This window comes from Microtus pennsylvanicus, chromosome 5, assembly GCF_037038515.1.
Source record: "Microtus pennsylvanicus isolate mMicPen1 chromosome 5, mMicPen1.hap1, whole genome shotgun sequence".
Taxonomy (NCBI): domain Eukaryota; kingdom Metazoa; phylum Chordata; class Mammalia; order Rodentia; family Cricetidae; genus Microtus; species Microtus pennsylvanicus.
Genome location: NC_134583.1, coordinates 76,061,872 through 76,088,545, shown reverse-complemented (window position 1 = coordinate 76,088,545; position 26,674 = coordinate 76,061,872). Strand labels below are relative to the sequence as shown.

The 26,674-nt window shown below is 50.2% G+C and overlaps 1 protein-coding gene across 2 annotated transcripts in view; it reads right to left on the bottom strand.

Moving 5' to 3' along the window:
- Dock1 (dedicator of cytokinesis 1) overlaps nt 1-16,792 on the bottom strand; it is a 496,042-nt gene extending 479,250 nt beyond the window's left edge. The window contains exon 1 of one of the 2 annotated variants that reach the window (XM_075972578.1): nt 16,595-16,792. In XM_075972578.1, coding sequence (XP_075828693.1) covers nt 16,595-16,640 — 46 coding nt within the window. In that variant the 5' untranslated portion in view covers nt 16,641-16,792. The remainder of the gene's footprint in view (nt 1-16,594) is intronic. The other variant, XM_075972577.1, reaches the window with a different exon arrangement.
- Between the last annotated feature and the right edge of the window lie 9,882 nt (nt 16,793-26,674).

Below are 26,674 nucleotides of genomic sequence, written 5' to 3'. Positions count from 1 at the left end.
GCAGGTGGTTACCAGGTGACGAGCAGAGTTGAATGTGTGCTGTGCTCCTGTCCGTCCCCTTCAGGGGCAGGAGGCCGGCGCTGTCCATCTCTGCTGACACCCCTCTGCTCACAGACAAGTCAAGACAGCCAAGGCTTCACACCGGAACAAGGGCCACTAGGGCTTCCACTTCTGGATCTTTCTTAACTGTTTCACGGTCAACCTCCCTCCCCTGACCCCGGCAATCACACTTAGCCAACCTACAACTCACCACACCAAGGACATTCCCCTCCTCCTATTCCAGTTTTGACACAAGATCCTACACCCGTGGTCACTTGAGATGCCACCCACCCTGGCCTCACACATGTCAGACTCCCAATCAGCACGGGCAATGCCCTGGCTTGCAGGAGTCCTTCACAGCCCTTACACGCTCACCTGAGCAAGGGCTGGGTGAAATTCAGTAAACAGTGCATTTGCTATGCAATAACGAGGCCCTGAGTTCGAAACCTCAGCACCTACCCATGTAAAATGCCAGGCACAGTCATATGTGCCTGTAACCCCAGCGCTATATGTAGCAGACACGGGAGCGTCACTGGGCTTGCTGGCTGCCAGCTTTACTCCAGATTCAGTGAGAGACCCTGTCTCATGGGAATAAAGTGGAGAGTGATAAAGCAGGATACCTGACATTCTCCTCTGGTACCTGTGTGCATACGACTGTGCACACATGTGCATATACACTCTACAACATACTTACACATACACACAAAAAAATAAAATATTAGTTAAAAATCACCAGAGCACATTATCCCAGTCATGGGCTCTCTGCAGATGCCCGGATGGCCTCCTATAATGGAGTCAGTGCTCAGGTATGACCAGCCATCATTCCTGGGTTTCTCCTTCACTTTCTACAGGCAGAGGACCTTCACCTCACTCAGAATCACACAGATGGGAAAATTTCAACAGTCACGTGTCTGGACACTCTAGGTATTTCCTCACACCTCCCCTCCCCCACTTCCTCTCAGGGAAAGAGGTCAGAGCTCTCAAGATAGGTTGGTAGGTAGGGCAACTCCTGCCAAGTCTGGTGACCAGAGTTTGACCCCCAGAACCCATATGGTGGAGAGAACGCTTACATACAAGTTGCCCTCTGACCCCCACATGCATAATGTGGCATGCATATGAATCCTCATACACATAAAAACAATAAAACATAATAACTTCAGAACAGCAGACACTCTCAAGTTCTCAAATGTTGGGAAAAAAAAGTCTGTAACAGTGTGGCTCCATTTGGGTGCCAGGCACACCCTGGTCTGTGGCTCCCTGTGCAGGGGCACCCACCCTTCTACACACATGTGCACAGCAGTCCCCACTCACCAAGAGGCATGTGTGCTATGACCCAGTAAATGCCAGAAGGCGAGAGTACCAAGCTACATATATACCATGTTTACACACACACACACACACGTGTAGGCACGATCAAGTTCAATTACAAAGCCAGCCCAGGAAGAAAGCAGCAACAGCTAAGTAGAAACAGAACAATTACAGTAATAGACAGTACTCAATTATTTAAAACATGAATCATTCATATCTGGACTTTTCCATTTACTATTTTCAGACTTCAGTTGATCACAGGTAAATAACCATCAGGTAAGAGGGGAGAGAAGCAATTCTGCAAATGAGTTTAGAATTGTACACAAAATGTCCTGGGGGTCAGGAAACAGCAAGGAGAAGTAGGCCTGGGACCTACCAAGGAGTCCAAACAATTCATGTGTGTGTGTGCGTGTGCGCACATGCGCATGTTATACATATGCATGTGGGTGTATAAGCAGGGATGTGTACACATGAAGGCCAGGGAAAATCATCAGGTATCTATCGGTCTGCATTGCTCTCCACTCTTTTCTATTTAATTTGAGGAAGGGTTTCTCACTGAACAGCCAGGCTCCAGAGATCCGCCGGTCTCTACCCTACCCCTACCTCAATGCTACAGTTACAGGCATACATGGCACTGGCCCACCTTTATGTAGCTGCTTAGGATTTGAACTCACACCCTCTTGTACTTACCACCAACACTCTACTGAGTCTCCCCAGTCTCCTGGTAGAAATTTTGTGAACTGGTAAAAGCATGAAATGCAGACAGGCAGATCTGAAAGCAAATGGCAAAGCCGCCCTGATACTGTGCCCTGTGTGTCACGATCACTCAACCTCTGCCCTGAGGAAACACAGTCACACAATCCTTCAATTTCAGGGGCTGTGATTTCTCACTCTGAAGGCTCATTCCATGTGAATCCCACCTCGACATCCCAGCCTCTGGAAGCCGGAAGCCCGGGTTGAAAACAGTATGGTTGACATGTGGTGAAGGCCTGCCTCTACCTCACAGATGTCCTCTCTGCTAAGTCCTCACGCGGAAGAAGAAAGACAACTCTTGGGGAGGCCTCCAACAGAGGCTCTGTGTTGTGTTGTCAGTGGACAAACTCTAGAATCACCTGGGAGACAGGCCTCCGTGAGGGATGAGCTTGACTGCCTTGACGGGTAATGGGAGGAGCTGCCACTGTGGGTGGCAGCATTCCCTAGGTGGATCTGGGCAGCAGCAGCACTCATCTCTGAGCTGCTATGCTTTCTGATCAAGGATGTGCCGCAAGCAGCGGCTTTGAGCTCCTGCTACCTCAGTTCCCCCCACCATGATGGACTGGAACCTGGAACTGTGAGCCGAATAACCCTTTCTTTCATAAGCCGCTCTTGTCAGGGTCCTTTCATCACAGCCACAGCAAGGAAACCAAGACAGGCACCGACCCTCATGCCTTCCACGGACCCAAGGCCTGCTGCCTACCAGCGCCACATAGGCAACTCAGAATGCTGCTTACAGCTAAGTGAAAAATACAGAGTTTTGCTGTTTTGAAGGTCTTTATACTTTCCATATTGTCTACATTCTTTTAACAACCAGCACAAAATAGCATTAAATATAATGGTACTGATTCTAAATTAAAAGATTCTGAGTACCAGGGAGGTGACTGAGTGAGTGGGTCATGTGACTGCCACACAGGCATGAGGGCCTGAGTTGAGATTCCCACCATCAATAGAAAGAAAAAGTCAGATGTGGTGTTGGGCATCTGTAACCGGTGCTGGGGGATAGAAAGAGACAGGCAGACCCAAGGGCCTTGCTGGTCAGCCTGCCTAGCCAGTCAGTGAGCTCTCAGTTCTGTAAGAGACTCAAAAAATATGGTGGAGAGTGATCAAGGAAGACACTGGCATCAACCTCTACATGTGCGCGCGCACACACACACGCGCGCACACACACACACACACACACGCACACGCACACACACACACAAACATCCTAAGACTCTAAGCCAGGTGTGAACAATCCAAGGCCCACAGACTAAATAGGGCCCAGAAGCTAAGTCTAGCCTTCATCTTTTCACTTCTGAGGTAAAAGTGTCTAACTGGGGTAACATTTACATCATAAATTCACAATATTGTGAGCCCCCTGTCACCTCCACCTACTCTAAAATACTGTCAGCCCTGAAAGAGGAAAGGGCTGTTAAGCAATCAATCCCCTTCCTCTAGCCCCAGGCTACCACTCAACTGCCCTGTCTATGGATTCCCCTGTGGTGGATAACTCCTCTCAGCAGGGTCCTGTAAAATACGCCTCTCTGTGACTAGCTATGGTCCCTTAAAATGGGTTTGGCCAAGCTCGTCCACACTGCCCCGTGAATAGCATTCCTTTTTAAGATTCAGTAACATCTCACTCCACTATCCCCTCTCTGAAGGTGGTCACTGAGGCTGTTCATGCCCACTTGCGAGTACTGTGAACAGTGCCACTGTCAACGTCTGCGGGCACCTTTTAAGCTGTCCTTATTTCTATGGGGAACACGTGGGGGCGAGAGGGGGCATCACTAGTTCCTACTTCTATGTGTGGTTTTCTGAGTAACTGACAAACTGTTTTTTATAGCTATCACATTTTCCTGCAGTATCATTTGTCAGGGACTGAATTAGTGACCCCAAGTGCCCCGGATCGGATCGTGTCCCTTGGTCTGCAGTCTCCTGCGCGCCTCGGCTGAACTGGACAGGAAAAGCGGCCCATCTCCATTTGAACAGACACTGCTAAGTGTTCCCTGTAGCTGTTTAATGTTCTGCGCTTACAAAGCACTTTGACGTCGATTCTCTCCTTTGATACCTGTCTTTTCATCGCATTTGGGGGCAGAAAAAAAAGCTAGAGGCAGAACCTTCACTGATGGATCATCTGAGACCCCAGACGAGCTTCAGCCTCACTGGGTGGAGCTGGAGCCAGGACTGACTGCCACCCCCTTCATACAGTCACCTTCCTTCTATCTCCTCCCTGAGCCAACGTCGGATGGAGGACTCTTTTATCTTCAAAAGAGACCTGAAAAGGAGCCTTGTATCGAACGACAGCAGGAGAAATTCTAAGCCCCCCAAAAAAATCGCAAAAAATGCAAGTGATGGCCCCAGTTTACCTAGAGAATTCCTGAGCTATAAAAACTGCTCACCCCACCCACCTATATCCTCACTCATTCAGCCGAGGGCACAAGTGAGGGAAGGCAGCTTTGATGACTGTCCCAGGCATCTGCTAGGTCATTCAGTGGGCCTCCACACCAGCCTGAAAGCAGCAACACAAGTCAGACACACACACACAAACACACACACACACACACACACACGACTCCAGCCTCAGGGATGGTGAGATGAACTCTGTCCCTTCACCTATATGTATTGACCATATCCCACGCTGGGAACACGGGGCCTGGAGTAGAAGCACACTGTATATAGTACTACAGAGAGTAACACAGGAGAGGCCACGCTCACCACGCTGGGTGGGAGGGCAGGGCTGAGCCTGGAAAAATCAAGACAGGTGGAAACAAAGAGCATGTCCAGACAGCAAGGGAGGCTGTGAATATGCAGTGGTGTATTGTACCATAGGACATTAAGCCCCCCAGAGTCCGGAAGTGACCACTGAGCCTGTGGGTAGAAACACCAGAAGATAGCTTGAGGCTCACAGGCCAAGTTTCCTCCTTCCTGTGAGAGGTAGTCCCAGAAACTGCTCTGACCCCAGGTCCTCCATCCCTGTAGCCTCACCAGACTAGTCCTCAAAGCAGTACCCCTCACTTGGCCAAGAACTACCCAAGGTTTTCAGTGGCCTGGAATAAGGGTTGAGCAACCCTACATGCACTCACACCTTCGAGAAATGGATGGCCAAACACACAAGACAGGAAGGGCTTGAAATAAATCATGCTAAGTTAATAGAAGTGAGGCAATTTAGAAGAAAAATAATCACATCTCCTTCCTGCTAAATCATTATTTGCCCCTGGTAAAGTCAATTATGCTAAAGAAAATAAGTTATTATTTTAGAAAAATAAAAAAAAAAGAGGCTTGGAAAATGCTTTTATTTCTACAAATAAAACTCTGAGGGTTCCCCGGTGTTTAGTGCACGCCTTTAATCCCAGCACACACTGAGTTAGAAGCAAACAGATCGCTGTGAGTTCAAGGCCAGCCCTGGTCTACAGAGTGAGTTCCAGATCAGCCAGAGTTGCAGAGTGAGATCCTGTCTCAAAAAGCAAAAAAACTCTGAACGAAGTGTCTGGGTTCCTATATGCCCGACAGGTCTCCAGTTACTGGCTTGGAGATACTTCTTACATGAAAGGCTGGTCTGGCTGGTTGGTCCCCAGTTGATCCACATAGCATCAGTGGCCTGACATCCAGAAAACTCCCAGGACAGGTGGTAAAGGGGATGTCACCAAAACTGTGACATGAGTTTGTTCCCCAGCACCCACATGGGAAAAGGAAAGAATCAAATCTCTTACCAGAAGTTGTCCTCTGAACAACTTTACCACGTAACGGAGTGGCACACATACACATAAGACATGCGTGAAAATAAATGTAATTTAAGAAAAAAAAATTTAGGAGCTAAACAGATGGGTCAGCAATTAAAAGCACATACTGTTCTTGCAGAGGACCCATATCAGTTCCCTGCACCCATATCAGATAGCTCACAATTGCCTAAGACTTCAGCTCCAGGGAAATTCCATGCCCTTGGCCTTCCAGGGACACCTACACACATGTGCATGTAATGTGAGCGTATGTGCACGTGCACATATACACACACACCTCCCACTAATGCTTAGGGATCAGTTTGGGGGGAAGGGAGGGGTGGAAGAGCCAGTGGCTGTGGATGAGACATTGTCTTCTAGACACAGTAGAGGAGTGCAGCTCACATATGAACTCACAGGGGTTGTGACAGCATACATAAAATGTGGTCATATCTGTGGGACATTCTCTTGATAGCTGATCTGATGTAGGAGGGCTCAGCCCACTGTGGACAGGTGGGTCTGAGCTAGAAAGAAAGATGATCAAGCCAGAAGGCTGCACTCTTCCATGGTCTCTGCTTCAGTCCCTGCCTCCCCAGGGTCCTGCCCTGACCACCCTCACTGGTGACCTTGGGAGTATAAGATGAAACCAACCCTTTCCTCCCACAAGCTGCTTTTGGTCTTGGTGTTGACCACAGCGGCAGAAGAAACGACCAGAACATAGAACAAGGTGTATGGCTCACAGAACACACTTTCCTGCCAGTCAGAGCAGCAGCGAGCAAGTCCGGGGCTCCTGTGAGTTTGGCCATCTTGCCCCAAGGAAACACTTGGCAAGGTCTGAGACGTTTGGGGGAGCTTCCCACCAAGAGCTGGAAAGAGCTATGGATTCCTAAGTAAACACTGTAGAGTATCCTGCAAGGCCCAGGATAGCTCCTGTGACAAAACCGACCCAGCCCAGGAAGTCAGTACAGCCCAAGCTGAGAATCTGCTCGGTATGAGTTAGCTCCGTGAACACAGAATGTTTCTCTGGGGTAGTAACTTCTGTCAATCACTCAGCACAAGGGGAACAACCTGGGGAACACTGAGACAGGCAGTATGGGAGCCCAGGCTGTAGGGTCTGCCAGCAGAAATTTCTTCTTCGTTCCATCTCCCAGTAAGTAGCCTGTGTGGGTAGACCAGGAAGAGCTGAGTCTCTCCAGATGGAAGACTTTGCCCCAGCCACAGAGGTCCTTCTCCAAACTCTGCCTGAGGAGATTCTGGTAAAGGAAATGAAGACAGAATCCTCCCAACTCCAAGATTCCAGGGAGACACATCTGTTGGCTCCCATCCCCCTCCTCATTCCTTCCTCCACTCAGGGAAGGTAAGGTCTGAAGATTCAGAATCATTCTAAATGGGTCTTCAGCCTTCCCTTGTACCTGTCCCCACAGGCTGGCTCAGGGCAAGGGGAAGAGTCAGGAGACAGACAGGACAAGCCTGCAAGGCTGGGAGCAGAATCTGGCACAAATGCGCCAAGCCAAGGAAGAACAGCAGGATGTGGGGCTGTAACCCAAACCCCATCAGGCACCCAGCAGAGGCGATAAGGGAGAAGCCAAGAAAGCCACAAGGAGCATTCTGTGGCATTTCAAAGTTCATCAGCCACCCACAGTGTGAAATCTGGAGAGTCAGGAACTCTAAGAGGAAAAACTGTTGGCATTGCCATGAAAATAGGTAACATCCAGTTGATTATCAGTCACCCGGAAACCCCAAAGCTCCAGAACCCAACAAGAATTTATTCAATGGCGGAACCCCGACCTGGGTTGAGAGCAGGGTCCCTACAGCAGACTCATCCACATCCAATGCCACTGTATCTACATGTTCAACAAGATTCCTGGGTGTCACCCAGAACTGTGGAGGGTGGGGTCTGGCATGTACGGGAGCCACCTACCAGTTAGTACCTGTCTGTCCACTTTACAACAACCCAATCTGACAGAACACTGGCCTTGGCAGGTTCAAATCGGGGACTGTGATAGGATGGGGCCCATGGAGGGCAGCTCTGGATCACCAGTGCCAAACAGAACTGAGACACACACAGAAAGTGAGGGAAGGGGGGGAAGGAAGACAGGAAGGAAGAAGGGAAAAGAAAAAGGAGGAGAAGTCAGGGAGAAAGGGAGTCAGGAAGAAGGAAAGCACAGAGGGGTAGGGAGGAGAAGGAAAAGGAAGAGAGGAAGGGGAGAGAAGAAAAAACAGGAAAAGACAGGGAGGAGTGGGGGAGGGGAGAAGGGAAGAGTGGGAAGAGGAAAGGAAGACGGGGAGGAGTATGAGGAAGAGGGGGAGGAGAGAAGAATATAGGAGAGGGAAGAAAGAAGAGAAGAGGAGGAGGTTAGGAGGGGAGGAGAAGGGAAAGGGAGAAAAGGGAAGGAAGATGGGGAGTGGTATGAGGAGGAGGGAGAGAGAGAAGAAAGGGAGTAAAGAGGGGAGGAGGGAGAGGAGGAGGGAGAGGAGGAAGCAGCTACTGAAAATACTGTTTTCCTTCGACCAGAAGACCAGAAGAGTTCTCCACGCCCAGGCCCGTCAGCCCGAGTGAACTATCCAGAACATTCACCTCTCAGAACAGCAAACGGTGACCAGAAATCTGACCCGTGGTCAGTAAAATGAAACTCTAAAACACTGGGGAAAGTAAGCCCACAACACCCTTTTCAGACTTAGAACAACTGCCAGAAATGGCATGTGTTTTCTAATGCGTTAACATGATGGGGGAGGCCGTGTATCCTCCCTCCTGAAAGTTCCAGTGCGGGAAGGGGCACAGGTGCTGCTGTTGCCCTGTCTCTCAGTGAGGTGCTGAGGCTGCAAGGGCTGACCACACAGTCCTCAACATGGCCTCCCAACACTGCTCTGTGTCCCGCCTCACAGCCTGCCCATCTCACACAGTCACGGGGTTCTCACCGCCTTTCCTGGTGCACATTCCATCACAAACAGCAATAATACTTCAAAATACTGGTTCCAGGAAGTAATAAGACAAAAACCAACACAGGTAGTTCTCCTCCACAGACTTCCCGGCACTACCCTCTGAGGCCAAAAGAAGCCCACAGCCTTAGACAGCTTACAAGGTGTTACAAGGTGTGTTCCCCCCAGGGCACGCTCAGAAGCTGCTGGGTCAATACAGAACAGGTACTCAGCAGAGTTGGTGCCCTAGACCAGCACCATGGGGAGCATCTTGAAAACCACAGACACCAGAATACTCTCTGCCCATCTCTGGGGGACCCATACATTTTTTTTGCCATTGAGTTTCAGAAATAAAAAGAAGACGTACAACGTGTGCTCATAGTCGATGATGCTAAAGGGCCTGTTCCAGTGTGCTTCCTGATTAATAGAAAGTAAGTGTCAACAGGAGCGGGTGGAAAAGACTACCAACTCCAAGGTGCACTTCTCTCCACCCACCTGTGCACGCAGGGAAGACAGCTGTGAGCCACCTGTGTCAGGGACACCAACATAAAACAAACTTTAACTGTACGAAGCCAGCCAGAAGGACTGTCTTTCAGGCCAGAGGCAGGAGGATCCCTGTGAGTCTAAGGTCAGCCTGGTCTATTAACTGAGTTCCAGGCCAGCCAGCGTTACACAGTGAGACCCTGTCTCAAAAAAGCAAAGAGCCAGCAAAACAGCAGAGCTGTCTGTGAGGGCAGCGAGCAGCCAGATTCAGAAAGGAAATCGTGGCTCCTGCATTTCTCTGCAAGCTTATCTACTGTTTCAGACCCGGTTAAACAAATCACTCCAGGTGGCACGTGAATTGTGAGCCGCACTCCCAAGGTAATGGCAAATCACAGCTTTAAACAGCACCTGGTAGAAGCTGAGTGACACCTTCAAGCTGTGCCTGTACCCTGCACTCTCACGGTCCCCTGAGAACCCGTATGAACTATGGCCACTCACCCCATCTCAGGAATGCGTTCTAAAGCTCATCCTGCAGCATCTCGCACTCTCGTGAGAGACAGAAGCTGGCAAGGCTACAGTTGATGAAACAAACAAAAAACAACTCACAGCTGTAAGCCAGCACTCAGGAGCGGGAGGTCTGAGGACCAGGAGTTCAAGGCCATCTTTGGCTATGTAATGAATCTGTGGTCGGTCTAGGCTGCATAGTGAGGTCCGGGCCAGCACACTACCGACTAAAGCCTTGTCTCAAAAGGCAACGAACAAATACATAAATAAAGTCACAACAGGGCTCTCTGTGCCACCGAAACTGAGACTTTTTTTTTAATGTCGTCTACCACATGTGAGGCACCATAGGCACCCGCTAGAAAATTTAACAAGCTGCCTTGTCTGTCTGGGAAGAACCAACTGCCTGTTGAAAGCAGAAAGCACCTGAGTGTACCCAGATTCCCTCCTGGCTGCAGACACTTGGGTGCAGGGCCAGTATGGCTTCAAAATGATCACCAAGCTGAAGTCATTTATTTGCCCCCAAGACAGTCTCTTTCCTGGTCCTTTTGTTCCCCTGTGACTCAGTAGTGCCTTGTGAGTTCGACCACGGAAAGAAGATAGCCTCAAAACACAAAGTGGAGAGTGCAATAGAGAAAGACACCCAACAATGACCTCTGGCCTACACCTATACACACACACACACACACCAAGAAGAAGAAAGAAAGAAAGGAAGAAAGAGAGAGAGAGAGAGAGAGAGAGAGAGAGAGAGAGAGAGAGAGAGAAGAAGAAGAAGGAGGAGGAGGAGGAGGAGGAGGAGGAGGAGGGGGGGGGGGGGGGAGGGAGGGAGGGAGGGAGGGAGAGCTCAAGTCCTACTGAAAAGACCTGGTGGGTTCCCCCATATCCACAGAGGACTCAGCCGACTACATTACCTGCCTTCACTGCCTGCAGCCACAGAGGTGAACAGTGACCCAGAAGCAGACTGAGACTGGTTCCCACGCCTTACACAATCCTGGTCAGACAGGTAATATTCCAGAATGAGGTCTAACAACACATTTAAACATTTGTGTTTCAAGGTAAAATCCAGTTGGAGAAACACTATCTGTGCTCTGATTCCGTTTTTCTGCAACTCTAGTGAAGGAAACCATGTACATTTCTACTTACTTAGGATCAAACCTAATATTTTACCTCAAAGCAGCAGCCTGCTTGCCCCTCTATATAATGAAAGCGAGCTCCATGCCCCCAACCTCGTCTGTCCTCCCAGGGGTCTTTGGCTATTCAAGCATTTGAAGCAAAGACCACAAGTCTACACGAACACGCTCATGTTTCACACTGAACAAACAGGATTTTCACACTGAACAAACAGGATTTTAAGGAATCACTTGCCTGGGCTACATACTTGCCTGAGGCCAGCCTAAGGAATCTGATAAAATTGCATCTTAAAATCAAAACAAACTGCCTGGTGGTGGTGACACACACCTTTAATCCCAGCACTTGGGAGGCAGAAGCAGGAGGACCTCTGGGAATTCAAGGTCAGCCTGGTCCCCAGAGCAAGTTCCAGGACACGCTCCAAAGCTACAGAGAAAACACACACAACCCTAATTAAAACAAATGAGTTCCTTTTGAAGGGACTCATTTTCCCAAGAACCATGTGCATTGTGTATAAATCGGAAGTCCCTTGTTTCTCTCTCTCTCTCTCTCTCTCTCTCTCTCTCTCTCTCTCGTTAGCTTTTTTGAAGACAGGATCTCACTATGTAGCTCTGGCTGTCCAGAAACTCCCTATGTAGACCAGGCTGGCCTCAAACTCACAGAGATTTGCTTGCTTCTGCCTCCCGTTATGTGGTATTTGTACACTGTGTGAAGATATAGCACTGTGATTGGTTTAATAAAGAGCTAAATGGCCAATAGCTAGGCAAGAAGAGTTTAGGTGGGCCTTCCAGGGACAGAAAGGACTCTGGGAAGAAAGGCAAGGAAGCTGAGCAAGCAAGATGTGCAGGAGGAGAGATAACAGCTACGAGTCACATGGCAGAATGTGGATTAACATTAATGGGCTCATTTACGTTATAAAAAGCTAGTTAGGAACTAAGTTATAGGCCAAGGACTCATAATTAATAAAAAGCCTCCGTGTTATTATTTGGGAGCTGGCAGGACAAAGAAAGACTCATGACGACCTCCCAAGTGCTAGGACTAAAGGCACACACTACCACACCCATTTTTTCTTGATTCCACTTCTAAAAGCTGTAACCTTATTAAATAATGAATAAAAGCGGGGGCCAGCAGGTAGTTAGTTGTTGGGGTAAAGGCACTAAGTAAGATGACCTGAGTCTGATTGCTGGAACCCACACAATGGGAAGAGAAATTCAAGTCCTACAAGCTGTCCTGTGATATCCACATCATCACCATGACCTGTGCATGCAAACACACGTACAAATACATACACAAACACTCACATATAAATAAACAGAATAATGTTTTCTTAAAAATAAAACAATAGTTGCTTGCATTGTGCAGTTGGCGCATGCCACTCCCATGCTCTGAGCACATGATCTCAATGGTTCCTTCCAAGACTCAGAAATAAGCAGGCTCAGCTCCACTCTGCATATGTGGAATATCGAGGTTAAGGGTCACATTATGAGGGAGAGCCAAGAATAATTTAAGGTGTCCACCTTGTCAATGCCCTGGCCCAGCTAGGGATCTCTACCTGAAAGTGGTGGGTGAGGTATGTCGGGCTCACTATCTTCCTGACCCAAGCTGCTGCCCACGCCACCTGCTCTGGTTTTTCTACTGCTGCCATTACAAACCACCCCAGTTAGAGCTCCTCAAACTCACCCAAGAGCATGGCTTCACATTTCTGCAGCCAGAGGCCCAGAGGCCCTGGGTCTCAAAACAGAAGCACTGGTCAGCAAGGCTCCCACCAGCAAACTCCAGGAGGAATCTGTGTCCAAGCTCATTTGAGGTGTTTGCAGAAACATCCAATTTTATGAGGTCACACTGCCTGGTAGTCCTCAGCTCTCCGGGACCTCAGTCTTGTCCCTGCAAGTGAGCCCCTATATCTTGGGGCCAGCAGCTGCCCATCAAGTCATTATCTGGTTTGGAACTTGATTTCCCATTCTACATGTCTCTGTTGCCAATCTCTCTGCCAAGATCGTGAGACTCCATCCCAAACTTCGTGAGCTTAGTCACCCCTACAAAATCTCTCTTCTGTATTAGCATATCACAGTTCACAAGGTGGAGAGATCTGGCTGTGCACACCTCTATGGCTCCACCTTCCACACCTGTGAACACACTGTCCCTAGGTGTGCCTCTAGCCCATGCAAGATCCTGAGAAACAGGAGCCGTCAAAACATATTAACTCCAGAACACAGGATCCTGCCCGATCTGAGGTGATGGGAAAGATCACCTGGCCCAGCTCTTGGTATGACAGCTAAAGCAAGGCTTATGCCTGCATGAATAAGCCAGATCCCTAAACATGACCCACCAAACCAAGCCTAAGAGAAAGCCAGCTGGCAGCCTTCACAAGCAACAACCCCACGAAATGAATCATGGGATCCCCCATTTCCTGTCCTGGCAGGGGCCACACATCAGCCATTTACTCTCATCTCTACGTTTCTGAAATAAATAAATAAATAAATAAATAAATAACTGGAGTGTCTCATTTACAAACAATGCTCTAAGAGTCCCCAGGCTCTTCTGAACAATGAGCTGTGATTCATGTTTCCAAAAAAGATGTCTTTTGATCATTTTCTTTCCTTCTCCCTCGTGATTCATTCATGGGCCAAGTGGCTTGAGTAGAAGCGGGGTCCACCCACCAGAACCTCAGGAGAGAAACACAGGCCTGTTGTTAAGGCTTCTAAAGAGAATGCTGAGGCTGGTATGGGGGATCTTTAGTAACTTTCCCTTAGGGAAAAACAGCCAATCACCATGCATACAAGCACTCCATCCTTCCCAGTGAGCATCCGCCCTAGGAACCACTAAGATCCTCTGAGTGCCAACTGCCAGAACTGCAGAGAGCCGGGAGGCTTCTGTGGGTCCATCCTTGACTTCCCTCCACTCTGACACATTCTAGAGACTCTAATCCTCAAGGTGCCTTCTGACACCTTCTTACACCCCAGCTCGGCTGTTTTACATCATCCGGGTGAAGACAGACACAGCTCCACCCTCTCCTACAACGGTCAGTCTTCCACATTTTTACTAGAATTTGCTACCAAAAAAAACCGCCCCTAGGCCAGCAGTTGTCAGCCTATGGGTCACAATCCCTTTGGGAGCCAAATGGCCCTTTCACAGGGGTCAAAGGTCAGATATCCTACATCTCAGATATTTAATTATGAATCATAACCGTAGCAAAATTACAGTCATGAAGAGCAATGAAAATAATTTTATGGTTAGGGTCAGCACAAGATAAGGAACTGTATTAAAGGGTCACAGCATTAGGAGGGCTGAGAACCACTTAAGACTCTTCTCCTCTAAGAACTTTCCAAAATAGTTTTAAGATCAATGTATTAGCAAAAGCCATGATGTTAGAAGCCATATCCAAGAGCGACTTCTGGAAGGTGTGTTGACCTAACAGGGAAGATCACAGCCTCCTGGGCTGTTTACTTCCTCCTCTGGAGGGAGGCCCTCCTGACCCTCTATAGGAATGTTCCCCACATCCTCTCCAGGTAAAGTCACACTATAGAACTACAGAAGGCTCCCTGATGTCATCCAGGTCACTATGGGAATCGGATACTACAGCATAATGTATCGGCCCACCCCTCACCCCCATGGATGGATGGATCTCTCTCTCTCTCTCAACTGAAGTCCCTACACTCAACAAAAGAACCTACAGACTTCGTTGCTAAATTTGCAAGTTTTCCTGGCTTTTCCCTCAGAAAATGTGACTTTTTTTTTCCTTCTTGAGGTAAGATACCATGTACCTCAGGCCGACCTCAAACACTATGATAGAGAGGGTGACCTTTAACTTCTGATCCTCCTGCCTCCACCTCCCAAGTTCCAGCTTTACAGGTATGCACCACCCTGCACTACAAACTGGGTTTATGTGGTTGGTACAAGGGTTCAAGTCCCCTCCCAGCACCCCACCACCGCTGTTACCTTTCCTGTCTACCACCCTCCACCCCCAAAGCTGCTGAGATCTCCAGTCTGCCTGCTTCTTTCTCTCAAATGCCAATGAAACGGTCTTCCAGTTTTTCTTTTAAAAGGTGGCGGGGGGGGGGGGGGGGCAGACTCACCAGGTGTGATGGCACATGCCTTTAAACCTAGCACTCACGAGGCAGAGACAAGTACATCTCTGTGTTTATGGAGCCAGCTTGGTCTACACAGAAGTCCCATAGTGGAACTCCGTCTCACAAAATAGACGAAATCAAAGTAGTAGACTCCCTTACCCAATAATCACAGGCCATGGTGGCAGCTGTACCAGAACAGGGTTGAGTGTAAATCCACTGCTGCCAGGGTTCAAATCCAGAGTGCTCCCATTACTAGCTATACTTCTGCAGCAAGGATGAAGGGCAAGCAGCAACTTTCTCCGCTATGGATTGATTTCCCTGCAGGAGCCAGCATCCCTCCTTCCTCACTGCTTCCAGAACATCTTATGCCAGTTTCTCCCCACTCCTTTTCCTCCTCTAGCTCTTCCCTGAATAGTCCTGGGCAATCCCAGGAGAGAATTCATTGCCGCCACACCCCAAAGTCCTAAGTGGAATCCCCATCCTAAATTAGATGCAGATGGATGGAGCTTTAACAGCCTATGCCCCATAAAGAGCCCATTAGGAGCTACACAGCACGCTTGTTAGCTCCTTGCACACCCCATCCACCCTCAGAATACCCAGCTCTGCCATAGGCCTCAGGAAGGTCTGCCAAGTGCAGTCGGAGCTCAGCCCCCGTGTTCCCAAAGCAGGGAAGCCCTCCAAACCTGCCTGTGGGCCTAGATGGGAGGTAATGGCCCTAGGCGTTCCCAGCCCTGCATCCACGGCCACAATCCCTGACACACTACAGAAATAAGTAACTGGAGTTCACAGGAAGGACACTGCCTTGTAGATCGGAGTCTCCAGGAAGCTTCCAGTCAGCGGGCTGGGACTTGATCTAGGCCTGCAAGAAGGTGCTAAAGGCATGCCTGGAACAGACAGCGGCTGAGAAGGTGCCCTAGGGCAGCCCTTAGGGTGGAAGGCAGCAAGCTCCTGAAATGCTTGTCTGCAATTCAGGGATTCCGCTCAGGTGAGGCTGGGTGTCTAACGGCTCCGTGGGGAAAAGAGTCTGAAAACAAAATAATAAGATCTGGAATCCCGGCGAGCCCTGCGGCCTAGAGAACCCTGATAATTGATGGGGACGAACCGGGGAAGACAGGGTCTGCAGGGCCCGGGACTGACTGGCCACTGAGGAAAGCCGGGCTCCCTGGAGTGTGTACTGAGTCAAACATAAGCTTGCAACTCGACTCCCTCCCTCCACCCCTCGGGAAGCGACAAAGAGGCAAAACCAGGTCCCCGCCCTCGAGGCCGGTTTCCAAGGCCCTGAGAACACTAGAGCACCCTGGTGCCCCCACACTCCGAGGCGGGAAAAGCGGCACCAACCCAGCCCGGGTGCAGCAGCCACTCCCCACGCGGACAAGAGGGGCTTCTCAGAGCCTCGCACAGCACAATGAAGTGTCCACCCGTTGTCCCGGATGCCAAACAGAAGTTTCCCGAAGAAGCCAAAACGCACGCAAACAATGACCCCAGAGGCCCCGCGCGCGCCGGACCACAAGGGACGAGGACAGAGAGAGTGAGCGGGAATGAGGAGCGCGGTGACCTCCCAACCCAGAGGGTCCCCGGATTCCCTGCACGGGCTCCAGCCCCGGGCGGGCCGGGCTCCGCTCCGCGCGGCAACAGGCTGGGCGCCGTGACGGGGAAGTTGCGCGCGGGGCGGGCACGGGGCGGCGCGCTGCTCACCCACGCCGTACTTCTCCTCTCGCTTGGTGGGGACCCAGCGCGTCATGGTGGCGCGGGCCACAGCCCCCTGGAGCCGCTGCCGCTACCGCCGCTGCTCGGGCAGGAAACTCTGCGCCTAGGCCGCCATCTTCCATTCCCTCCCCGCCGCGACAGGATGGGGAGGAAAAAGTTTGCGGCGGAGGCGGTGTCATGTGGGACGGGGCGGGCGGAGCGTCGCGGGCCGGATGGGAAAAGGCCGGGAGCGCCGGCGAGAGGCGGGACGGCGGCCCGTTGTAGCCCGCCCAGGCGCGCGTGCATTGGGCTCTGCCCGCTGCGTCCCTCGAGGGACCCTGGCCGCTGCCTCGAGCCTGCGGACGTCCTGCACTCTGCACTGTGCGACCCGCATCCTCTACTCTTCGCTGAACACCGAGCACCTCGCACTCTACTCTGAACCCCTCTACTCCGCACAGCAGCCAGCACTCTTTATCACGTTCCCCGCACTTTTTTGGAACACCGTGCACCCTGCACACTCTGCACCCAGCACGGCGCAGAGGCGCTGTCTATGCATAATTCGCGTGTGGCCCAGGTCCTTGCAGCCTTCCAGGCTTAGACCTAACGCGACTAGTGGAGGGTTAATGCAGAGTCAGACACCACACACACATTCACTGCTGTGCGGAACAGCAGTTTCTGTTCTGGTGGAGAGCGCTGGAGCAAAGTTAGGGGTTCTTCGTGGTGCATTCATTCATTTATCCATTCAGCAAAGGTGAAGTGTGCACCTATTTTGCGGGGGTTGAGCATGCTGAGCGAACTAAGCACACCTGGTAGATGACCCAAGTGCCATCAGCAGTGGTTAGAGAGACCTAGGAAAACCCTTTGTTGAGGGCCTGGAGCTGCAGAGAGGCCCCTTGCCTGCAGTAACTTTGGGGCATTCAGTAGGACCTGGGCATGCTGAACTGGGGAAAGAGAGGAAGTTGGAAGAGCTGCTGGCAGAAAAAGGAAGCCAGGCCAAGCTTAGAATCCAACCTCCTAGCAACCATAATTTGAAGGAGGCTGCTCTCAGACTCACCCAGTGCCAGGCCACAAGTGCAAAACTTCCTAGTTCTTCAAGGCCTGCACACAGACAAACCCCAAGTTTGCACTAGAATCCAAGAAAAGGTTAAAAGTAGGGGAAAGGGTGGGACGGGGCCTCCGGTCCACAGGTGTCCATTAGAAGGGATCAAGGGGATCACCTCTCTTTTACCGTGTGCATCCTCTCCCTTGTATCCAAGAAACGATGACAGACACAGTGACCTGGGAGCCCGCAGGGGCCGGAGGAGTGGCAGCTGAAAGGGTTGAAGGCTACTTAGTGCAATGATTGGAACCAAAGAAGGGCCAGCTGCCCTGCTGCAGACAGGACTACCCTGGCCTGGAGCAGTCTTGTCATCCCATCCAAAATGCAGCTTTAACAGCCAGGAGCTTCTAGAAGGAAGAGCCTCCTCCCCCCGTTCAGGATAAAGTGCGACTAAAGATTTCTAACCAAAGCCGCAGATTCATAGAAAGTCACAGGTGCCTCTCACTGATAAGGAACTTCAGGGCCACAGAAGGAAATGGCCTGGGCTCGCCTCCCATGTGGTCTCTGGCGTGCACTTAAACCCGTCTGTGGCAATCAGAAACCTCAAGGGCTTAGGCCTTGTGGGTGTGGCCTGGTGACTCAGATTGCTCCAAGGAGAAGCCGTGGAAGGTGCTAACCAGAAACTGGGTGATCAGAGCTGAGTGGAAGGTGCCCGACCTGCTCTGACAGAAGGGTTTCCCTGAGAAAACTGTCTTAAGCAGAAATGAATAAGGTAACGTGGGAGACTAACGTGCGAAGGGCCTATGCGGGGAGGAAGAATAATGGTCTTTTCGGGGAAAGGAGAGGCCAGTAAGGCTAAAGCTCAGAGAATTGAGTCACAGAGAAGCTCCTGGAGTAGGGGGAAGAGCTTTCTAGGTCTTCCTGGGAATCTGGAACTCTGAAGAAAACTGGGAAGGTGGATTTCAGGGGCACACATACTCACTCTCTTTTGTGCCTCATTTCAGTTCTGCTTTTGAGGCTCCGCCTAAGGAGAGATGGCTTGTTGTACAGAACAGCCAGGGGCCTGAGAACTGACAGTCCTTGAAAGCATGCCCTGCTGTGGCCAACTGTGCAGTCACTCTGTGACTGCTTCTGCCCAATCCTCCTGTCGCTCCTGACAGCCCTATCCGTGAGCCAGGGCTGCTGACGCCAACCTTCCAGGTCATCCCGGAGCTCTCAAGAGAGGGTGTAGCTCTCTCAACTCAACAACAGACCTACAGCTGTTTGCCTCCTGTCTATCCCGCCCTCCATAGTCATTGTTCAATAACCTCACGGTACACATTTTCACTCTGATAAAAATGTCTGGTGCAGGAGGTTGGGGAAGTGGGTCAATGGGGGAGGGCCTAATATAAAAGTAGGGGGATCTGACTTTGGATTCTCCCCTACCCCCAGCAGCTACATAAAACGCTGAGCAAGGCAGCACACATCTGTAGCCCCAGAGATGGAGAGCCAGAGACAGACAGATCCCCTTGAGCTCCAGGTTTGTAAGAGACCTGGCCTCCAAAATGAGTTAGCCAGCCATTGAAGAACACGCCAAATGTGGATCTCTGTCTACACATGCACAGGCGCATACGCCCATACAAATATACACCTACAACACACATATCATGACTGATACTGGATTTGCATATTTTTGTAAGCCTGCCATACTAATAAATTTCTAAGTCAGGGTTTTAATATTTATGCTGTATTATATCATTTTATTACTTGGGGACCAGGGCATCTACCACAGCACACATGAGAAGGTCAGAAGACAACTTGCTGTAGTCAGTTCTCTCCTCCCACCATGTGGGTCCCAGATATCAAACTCAGGTCAAGAACTTGGCAGCAAGCAGCCTTACCTTACCTAGCCATTTCCTGGGCCTGTGAGTCAGAGTCGTCAGACTCCAGGTGGACCATGGCCGTGTGTTTGAGACAATATGGTGGCTCAAAATAACACTGTCTCCTTATCCTGTGGTCCCAAGAGTTCAGTATTCTCTGGTTCTATGAGCCTTGGGGCTGCGGTGGTGGCATTTTGAACTCCCGAGCCACAGATCTCCTGCCAGGCATCACATCTGTGCCACCACCTGGCTGAAGGACCCAGAGCTCCTGAAATCAGTAGTGGCGCTCGCCCTCAGCTAATGTAATCACAGGGTTGTGAGCCAGGGCTGCAGACCATGCAGGATACATTAGCCCAGTCACCCAGCCCCAGCCATCAACAGTGCAGACTAGCAGCTCCCACTGAAGCAGAGGCGTGGCAGAAGCAGTGACCACCATTACACTATTAATTTTAAATCTAAATTTCCAAAAAAAAAAATTTAAAGGAGTCTCACTATACAGCTTAAAACTCAAAATCCTCCTGTCTTGCCCTCCCACATGCTGGGGTTACAAGTGTGAGTACCACTCTGGATTAGTTTTGTATGTGTGAGAGAGTTTCAGGTAGCCAAAGGTGCTCTCAAACTGGCTATACAGCCAGCTAAAGATGTCCTTATACTCCTGACCTACTGTCTAGGTTACTTTGCACAAATACTTTTAACTTGAACACCACTACTATGCAAACCCAGGAGGTAAAGTCAGCCAAAATCTGTCCTGGTAGAGGTACCAGAAGGCCCCAGGAGTCAATGGGGCCACGCTGGGAGAAGAACACGTGAAACTGGACGAGGGCATGAAGAGTCTACACACAGAAGGAGACTAAGCGTAGCCAATGTGACTGCTGAAAGGAGAAGGGCCTTCGTGTCGCAGCAGAGGCACGTGGTTGCTGCACCACTGACCCAGTGGCAGGTATGACCATGTCATCAGATAAACACTGTGGTCACAGTGTCATTAGAAGCATGATTGTTGATCACACTTCCAGTTTACAGAAACAGAGGAGACTGAGACACAAACGAAACACAGTCTCAGAGGGCTGGAGAGATGTTCCCTGGATAAGAGCTCTTATCTGACAAGCTCGGGGGCCCGAGTACAAATCAAAATGGCTTCACCGTTGTTATTTTTAAAGCCAGTCCTGTCTGCATAGGCCTGTAACACCAGCATGGGGGAGGGGCAGAGACAGGCAGCTCCTGATAGCTCCCTGGCCAGTGACTGCATCCTAGGCCAAAGCAGGAAAGCATCTGGTTAGGTAAGAAACAGTCTCAGAACAATAACACAGAGTAGGAGAGGAAGACACGCCATGTCCTGATCTGGCCTCCATATGCAAAAAGAGGCACTTCTTAGTGAAGGATCTGTGAGTGTCTTAATTTCTCTGCCTTCTCTGTGTGTTTGAAACTTCTCCTGCCATGAGATCGAGGTTGGGGGAGGGGAAGGGTGAGATTGAAGCCCACTTTAAGAAGCAGTGTCTGGGCGTGGCCACAAAGCAGCAGCCTAAACTGGCCATGCTGACTGTGGGTGCCTTGCACTCAGCCAGCAGGTGCTATGTTTAGAGATCTCCGTAAAGATGAGTAGGGCTTACCCCAGGCATTAAGCTTTTCCTGGTCACACAGAACAAATACGGCATTAGGTAGAGGATGCTGCACTCAGGCTGCTGTACCCTAGGGGCTTATGTGACGTGACTCTAAATGCAGCCAAAGCTCTGCTTCCCTGTACACAGGAAATGAGCTCTGATCGGGGCCAGGGACAGTGGCAAAAGAAGCTGCCTGGAATTGATGGAGCTTTGGATCTTGGTGGCCAGAGCACCTCTGGGACCTCAGGGTCCTTCAAAGACTTATGTTTGTTCCTAGAGTTCACCAGCATTTTCACCAAGACCTTGGTGTCTGTCTGACTCTGGCAAAGTTACATGACCTCCCTACTTCTGGGAGATTCACATAGGAAGGGCCCAGAAGAAGCAGCAGTTTTCCCAGCCTGGGCAGAAGATGTTTAGAATGTGGGGCTTTAGAAGCAAGTATGGTACATCCCATTGCTCCCCCATTCTCTCCAAGAAGGCAGACTCTGGACAGGGAACTCTGGGGAGCCCAAGGCTCACTGAGCAGAGACAGGCTTGAAATTTCAGAGAAGCCACATGTATTTATTTTTCTCATTACTGTGAAAAAAGTTCGGAGAAACGTGACTTAAAGGTGTGCGGGTTTTGTGTGTCAGCCTGACACATGCTAGAGTCGGCAGAGGAAGAAGCCTCAAGGAAGGAAACGCTTCCGAGATCCAGCTGTAAGGCCTTTCCTAATTTAGTGGTCAAGGTGGGAGGGCCCAGTCCATGGTGGGTGGTGCTATCCCTGGACTGGTGGTCCTGGGTTCTGGAAAAGGGTAGGCTGAGCAAGCCAGGGAAGTAAGCCAATAAGCAGCACCTCTCCATGGCTTCTGCATCAGCTCCTGCCTCCAGGTTCCTGTCCTGTTTTCCTTCCTGCCCTGACTTCTTTCAATGGTGTACTGTTATATGGAAGTGTAAGACTGATAAACCCTTTCTTCCCCAATTTGCTTTTAGTAATGGTGTTTCATCACAGCAGCAGTGACTCTAAGTGGAACAAGTGCTCGGCTGTCTTTCTCCTTTTTAAGCAAGCCGATGGAATGACGCTACTTCCATTAAGTGGCTCTTCCTACCTCAGCAACCCTAACCTAGATACTCTCTCAGACACACACTGAGGTTTGTCTCAGTGGATCTAGATCCTGTCAAGTGAACTGTTAACCATCTCTCCATGGTGATGGGGTTGGTGGGTCAGGGTCCCAAGGGAGAAGGTGGGATAGTTACTAGAGAGAGGTGGGGGGGGATGCAGGATTTGGCTGAATATTGAGTGTATAGACTAAAGCTCAATACCAGAGGCCCCTGCCAGAAGTGCTCTCAGAGTTGGCTCAGTCATGGAACTCTCCAACAACCAGCATAGTAAACTCTCCTCAGACAAAAGATACTAGGCCACAACCTCCAGAGGAGGTCTTCCACCTTTGCAGAACAGCCAACTCAGGAGTAAACCATGGGCTGTTCTGATCAGTAATAAAAACAACTTAGAGGCAATGTCAAGGCAATGAAGCCGAGCCCAAGGGACTTAAGTGAACCCTAGGATGAAGTCCAAAGATATGTTAATGGAGGCATGATGACTAACACCCAACAACATAAAATTCATAATGTCAGTTATCTGATTTTAAAAAATAGTCAGCCTCCCTCTCTCTCTCTCTCTCTCTCTTTCTCTCTCTCTGCCCTTCTTCTTGAGAGGCAACATCTGCCTCTCTCTCTTCTCCCCCACTTCTCCCTTACTCCTCCATAACCCTCTAAATAAACTCTATACCCAAACTCCCCTCCCAAAAAAAAAAATCTGCCGTGCAAAGAAATAGGAAAACATGTCCCTGAGCCAGAAGAGGGACAGGTCAGAAACAGATGAAGAAATTAAGAAATTTAAAAAGTCTAAAGATCACATTACAAATAAACTCTACGTACCCCGAAAGAGAAGAAACTGTACCACAATGAGGTCAGTAATGAGAACTACAGAAGTCCACCTCCCTGCTCATGAATGGCTCTTGGCCCATAGTGAGCACTTAGAGGCTGCCGGTTCCCTGCCCCCACCCTGCTGGTTTCCCCTGGGTTCCTACACTTGAGCCATGGAGACCTCCTGCTGCCCCTCATCCTCACCCAGCACTTCTCCAGAAACGGAGGATGTGGAGGGAAGAGCTGGAGAAACCCTGCCTCGGAGCCTGCTGCATCTGACGCAGCTTCCTCATCTGGTGTGAAGTCACCTCTATAAACAGCCACCAGAGATCATTAATACAGCCCTTTGGGGAAGCTACGCTAACCATCATCATTCATTCTTCCTTAAAAGTGTTTTTTTTTTTTCCTCAGAGCTGCCACTTTTTCTGTAATGGAGTCTGTCCTTGTGTGTTAGACTTCTGAGTATCACTTGCTCAGTAAACAAGCAAACACCAGCATGTGGGCTAGGGCCATGGGTTTTCTCTGAGGACTGCAATACCATAGAACCCAGAATGTCCTGACGTTTCCTCTACATCTTCCAGGCTGACCTCTTTGGCCAAAAAATTCCTGCCAGCCTTCAGGCCAGCCATTCAGTGTCCTGGCCACTATGAGCAGACTCAGGGGTGACAGCCAGCCAGCTCTAACTCACAAACCTGGTTCATTACCTGTCTGTGGACGTGACACAAGGCTTCCACATATCCAGGGGGAAGATTGTGCCACACCAGCTGGAGGGACCAGACAGTGGACCTAGAGGTGACATCTGAAAAGAAAGGGAAGACATGCCTTGACCATGTGCTACTCTGACTTTGCAAGGCACAGTTGACAATCCCACTGGCTCCCTTTTTGAGGCTGTATAAGCTGCCTGAACCTAGCCACTCTGGAAGGTCTGCCCCTGGACCCTTTTCCAGAAGAGGACAAGCCCAAGATCCTCATACATTTGTAGACAAGCCCAGTGTGTGCCTGACTATGGTCTTCCTCATTTCCTCAGCCTGGGAGATTGGAAAGCCCAGCTTAGCAAGCGGAGATGAAGTCGAGGTGAAGTGTGAGTTGATGATCACTTGTCCCTGCTTGCCCCTCACCCAAGGACTAGAAACACAGGCAATGAGAAATTGACTTTGGGGCCAGTCCAGACACATACCCAGGTTCACTAGAAAGGCTCTAGACACACAGAATCCAACTCAGGTTGGTCATTTGCATGGGGACCTGCTTGCTAAGGCAGTGTGCAGGTCTGTAGGACTCAGCCAAGAGAAACTGAAGGTCAGAGAGGTGACAAGGGGATCTTCTTTGCTTTTAATTATTATTGTTTTTATTGAGCTCTACATTTTTCTCCACTCCCCTGTCTTCCTCACCTCTCCCCTTCTGCCCTCTCCCATGATCCCCACACTCCCAATTTACTCAGGAGATCTTGTCGTTTTCACCTTCCTGTGTAGATTCCCGTATGCATCTCTTAGGCAGTTTTCAGCAGCTGTGGGATGCCTTGTGCTAGCAGGAGGGAAGGCCAGCCTCTGTGCTTCCCTCTGATAGAAAGCTGAGGCACCTGCACCCGAAGCTAACATTCACCCAGAACTTGCTGCCACGTTTCTGGATGCTGTCTTAGGAGCAGGCCGAGCCAGGGGGATTTGAAGTACATGCTGGATACGATGAGAATTAGACAGCTGTCTCCTGGCTCCCCCTCCAGTCTGTCCACTGGTGACTGACCAGGTCCACCCTCGAAGGTTAGGTTCCCTCCTGAACCTCTGCTTTGAACTGGAGGCACAAAGACCCCTCCTCTTTGACCCCTCTTCTCCACCACCACCCCAACCCGAATAAGCACACAGATGTCTTCCAAGGCTTTCCCAGGACTCCCTGCCTTTGACGCTGCTACAAAATTAGCTTTTCAAACTTCTATCCCTGCTGCACTAAACACAGAATTTGTTCCTATTTTAAGTCAAACAAGCATTGTTTTTCTTTTGTAAACCAGGAGAATAAAGCTGTTTTAAGAGAAAGGCGCTTCTGGTGGATTCTCGAAGCCTTTTCTTTGGGTAAGTGGAAACAGAAATGGAGGAATTCTGCAAGAGCACCACCTGTTCAAGAGGATTTTCTAAGGCTGTGTAGGCAGCTTCAGGCTCCCCTGAGGCTGGCAAAATGGGGAGGGTGTTGCTGAGCAGAGCCCAGGGTCCAGGGAAAAGGGTTTCCCTTTATCCCATCCTTTGAACTGTGAAGGCCACAGGCAAGTGGAGCTGTAAAATGGGCTTCAACTGCTAAAACCTTAGACAGTCAGGAGACAAAAGCCCAGCTTCTATGATCCTCTTTGAAGGACAGTAGGTGCCCCCACAGCTGAGAAGGAAGGAACCTTTCCCCAGCACTGCTGGCAAGGCCCTGGAACTCACCTATGACCCCGTAGTGTGTTTGTTCTCTGCTTGTTTTGCATTCTCCATTCAGGGCAGAGCCCATGCTGCCTTTTTGTGTTTGTTTCCTGGGGTCTTTCCAGGCAGGATGTGGGAGATGCTGGGCGTTAGCAGCCCTGGTGGCGTCTGTACTCAGCTGAACTCCACCATCCAGTCCTGATTGGTAGCATCCTCCTCCCTGTCTGCAGATGGACTGTTCTGCAAGGATGCACACACACACACACACACACACACACACACACACACATACACACGCACACACACACGTGCACGCGCACGCACACGATCTGGGCTTTCAGGATGAAGACAGAGTGGCTTGGCTTCAAAGACACCACTTCTTGCTGGGGTTTCTTCCCCTGCTGCTTCCCCTCCTTTTTTCCCAAACACCATCCTGCCCTCCATGCACCCCCAAACATGATTCTTACTTCTAACATGACCCATAGGCAGCATGACCTAGCACACATGTAAAGGGGGTTTGAGTCTTCAGAGGAGAAAGCAAGAGAGTCAGGCAGAAGGAGTTGCTGACTGGGAGAGGACCTAAGCAAGCTGCACTCTGATCTCTTCCAAGAGAGACAGATGAGAGTCATTAACTCACAGGACAGGAGTAAATGGGAGGGTGACAGGTGAGGGTCAGAGGTCACCTTCAACTTCTGGTGGCTGATTCTTGGAGCCCGTCCAAATCTACAGATTCGGGCTGTGAGTGGCAAGATCTGCTCTGAGAGGGATTATTCTCTCCAATGGGCAGGAAAGCGGTCAACTAGACCACAGTGTGAGGAGACAATGGCCCACTGTTGTGAGCAACAGTCCTCTGGGGCAAGTAGCAGTCATCTTGGGGCGTTCCATTGTGGCCTATTTAGGAGGGATTACCCCAGATGGGCCTATTGACTGTTTATATCCCTTCATGGAGGGTGAGGAGGGTCACCTAAGAATCCAGCAGCAACTATGCTCCAATCACACATGAACTCGGGAGAGGCTAGAATATATAGACTGGGTAGGATTGTGTGTGTGTTGTATACGGAGGGGGGTGTCCATCTATACAGCTATGGGAAAGCCTTATCCCTGTTGGGTAAAAGCTCTCTGGTGCGGCTTTTTGGAACACCCATACCCCTTTAACCCATGCTCTGTAAGGAAGCCCAATAAACTCATTGGTTTCCCAAAGTGAACTTTGGTGGAATTGTGCCTCAATTTGTCCTTAGAGCCTTAGGAGGAGAGATACAAATTGCTGTCCCTGGGGAGGAATTTAAGTAACACCCACACATTGG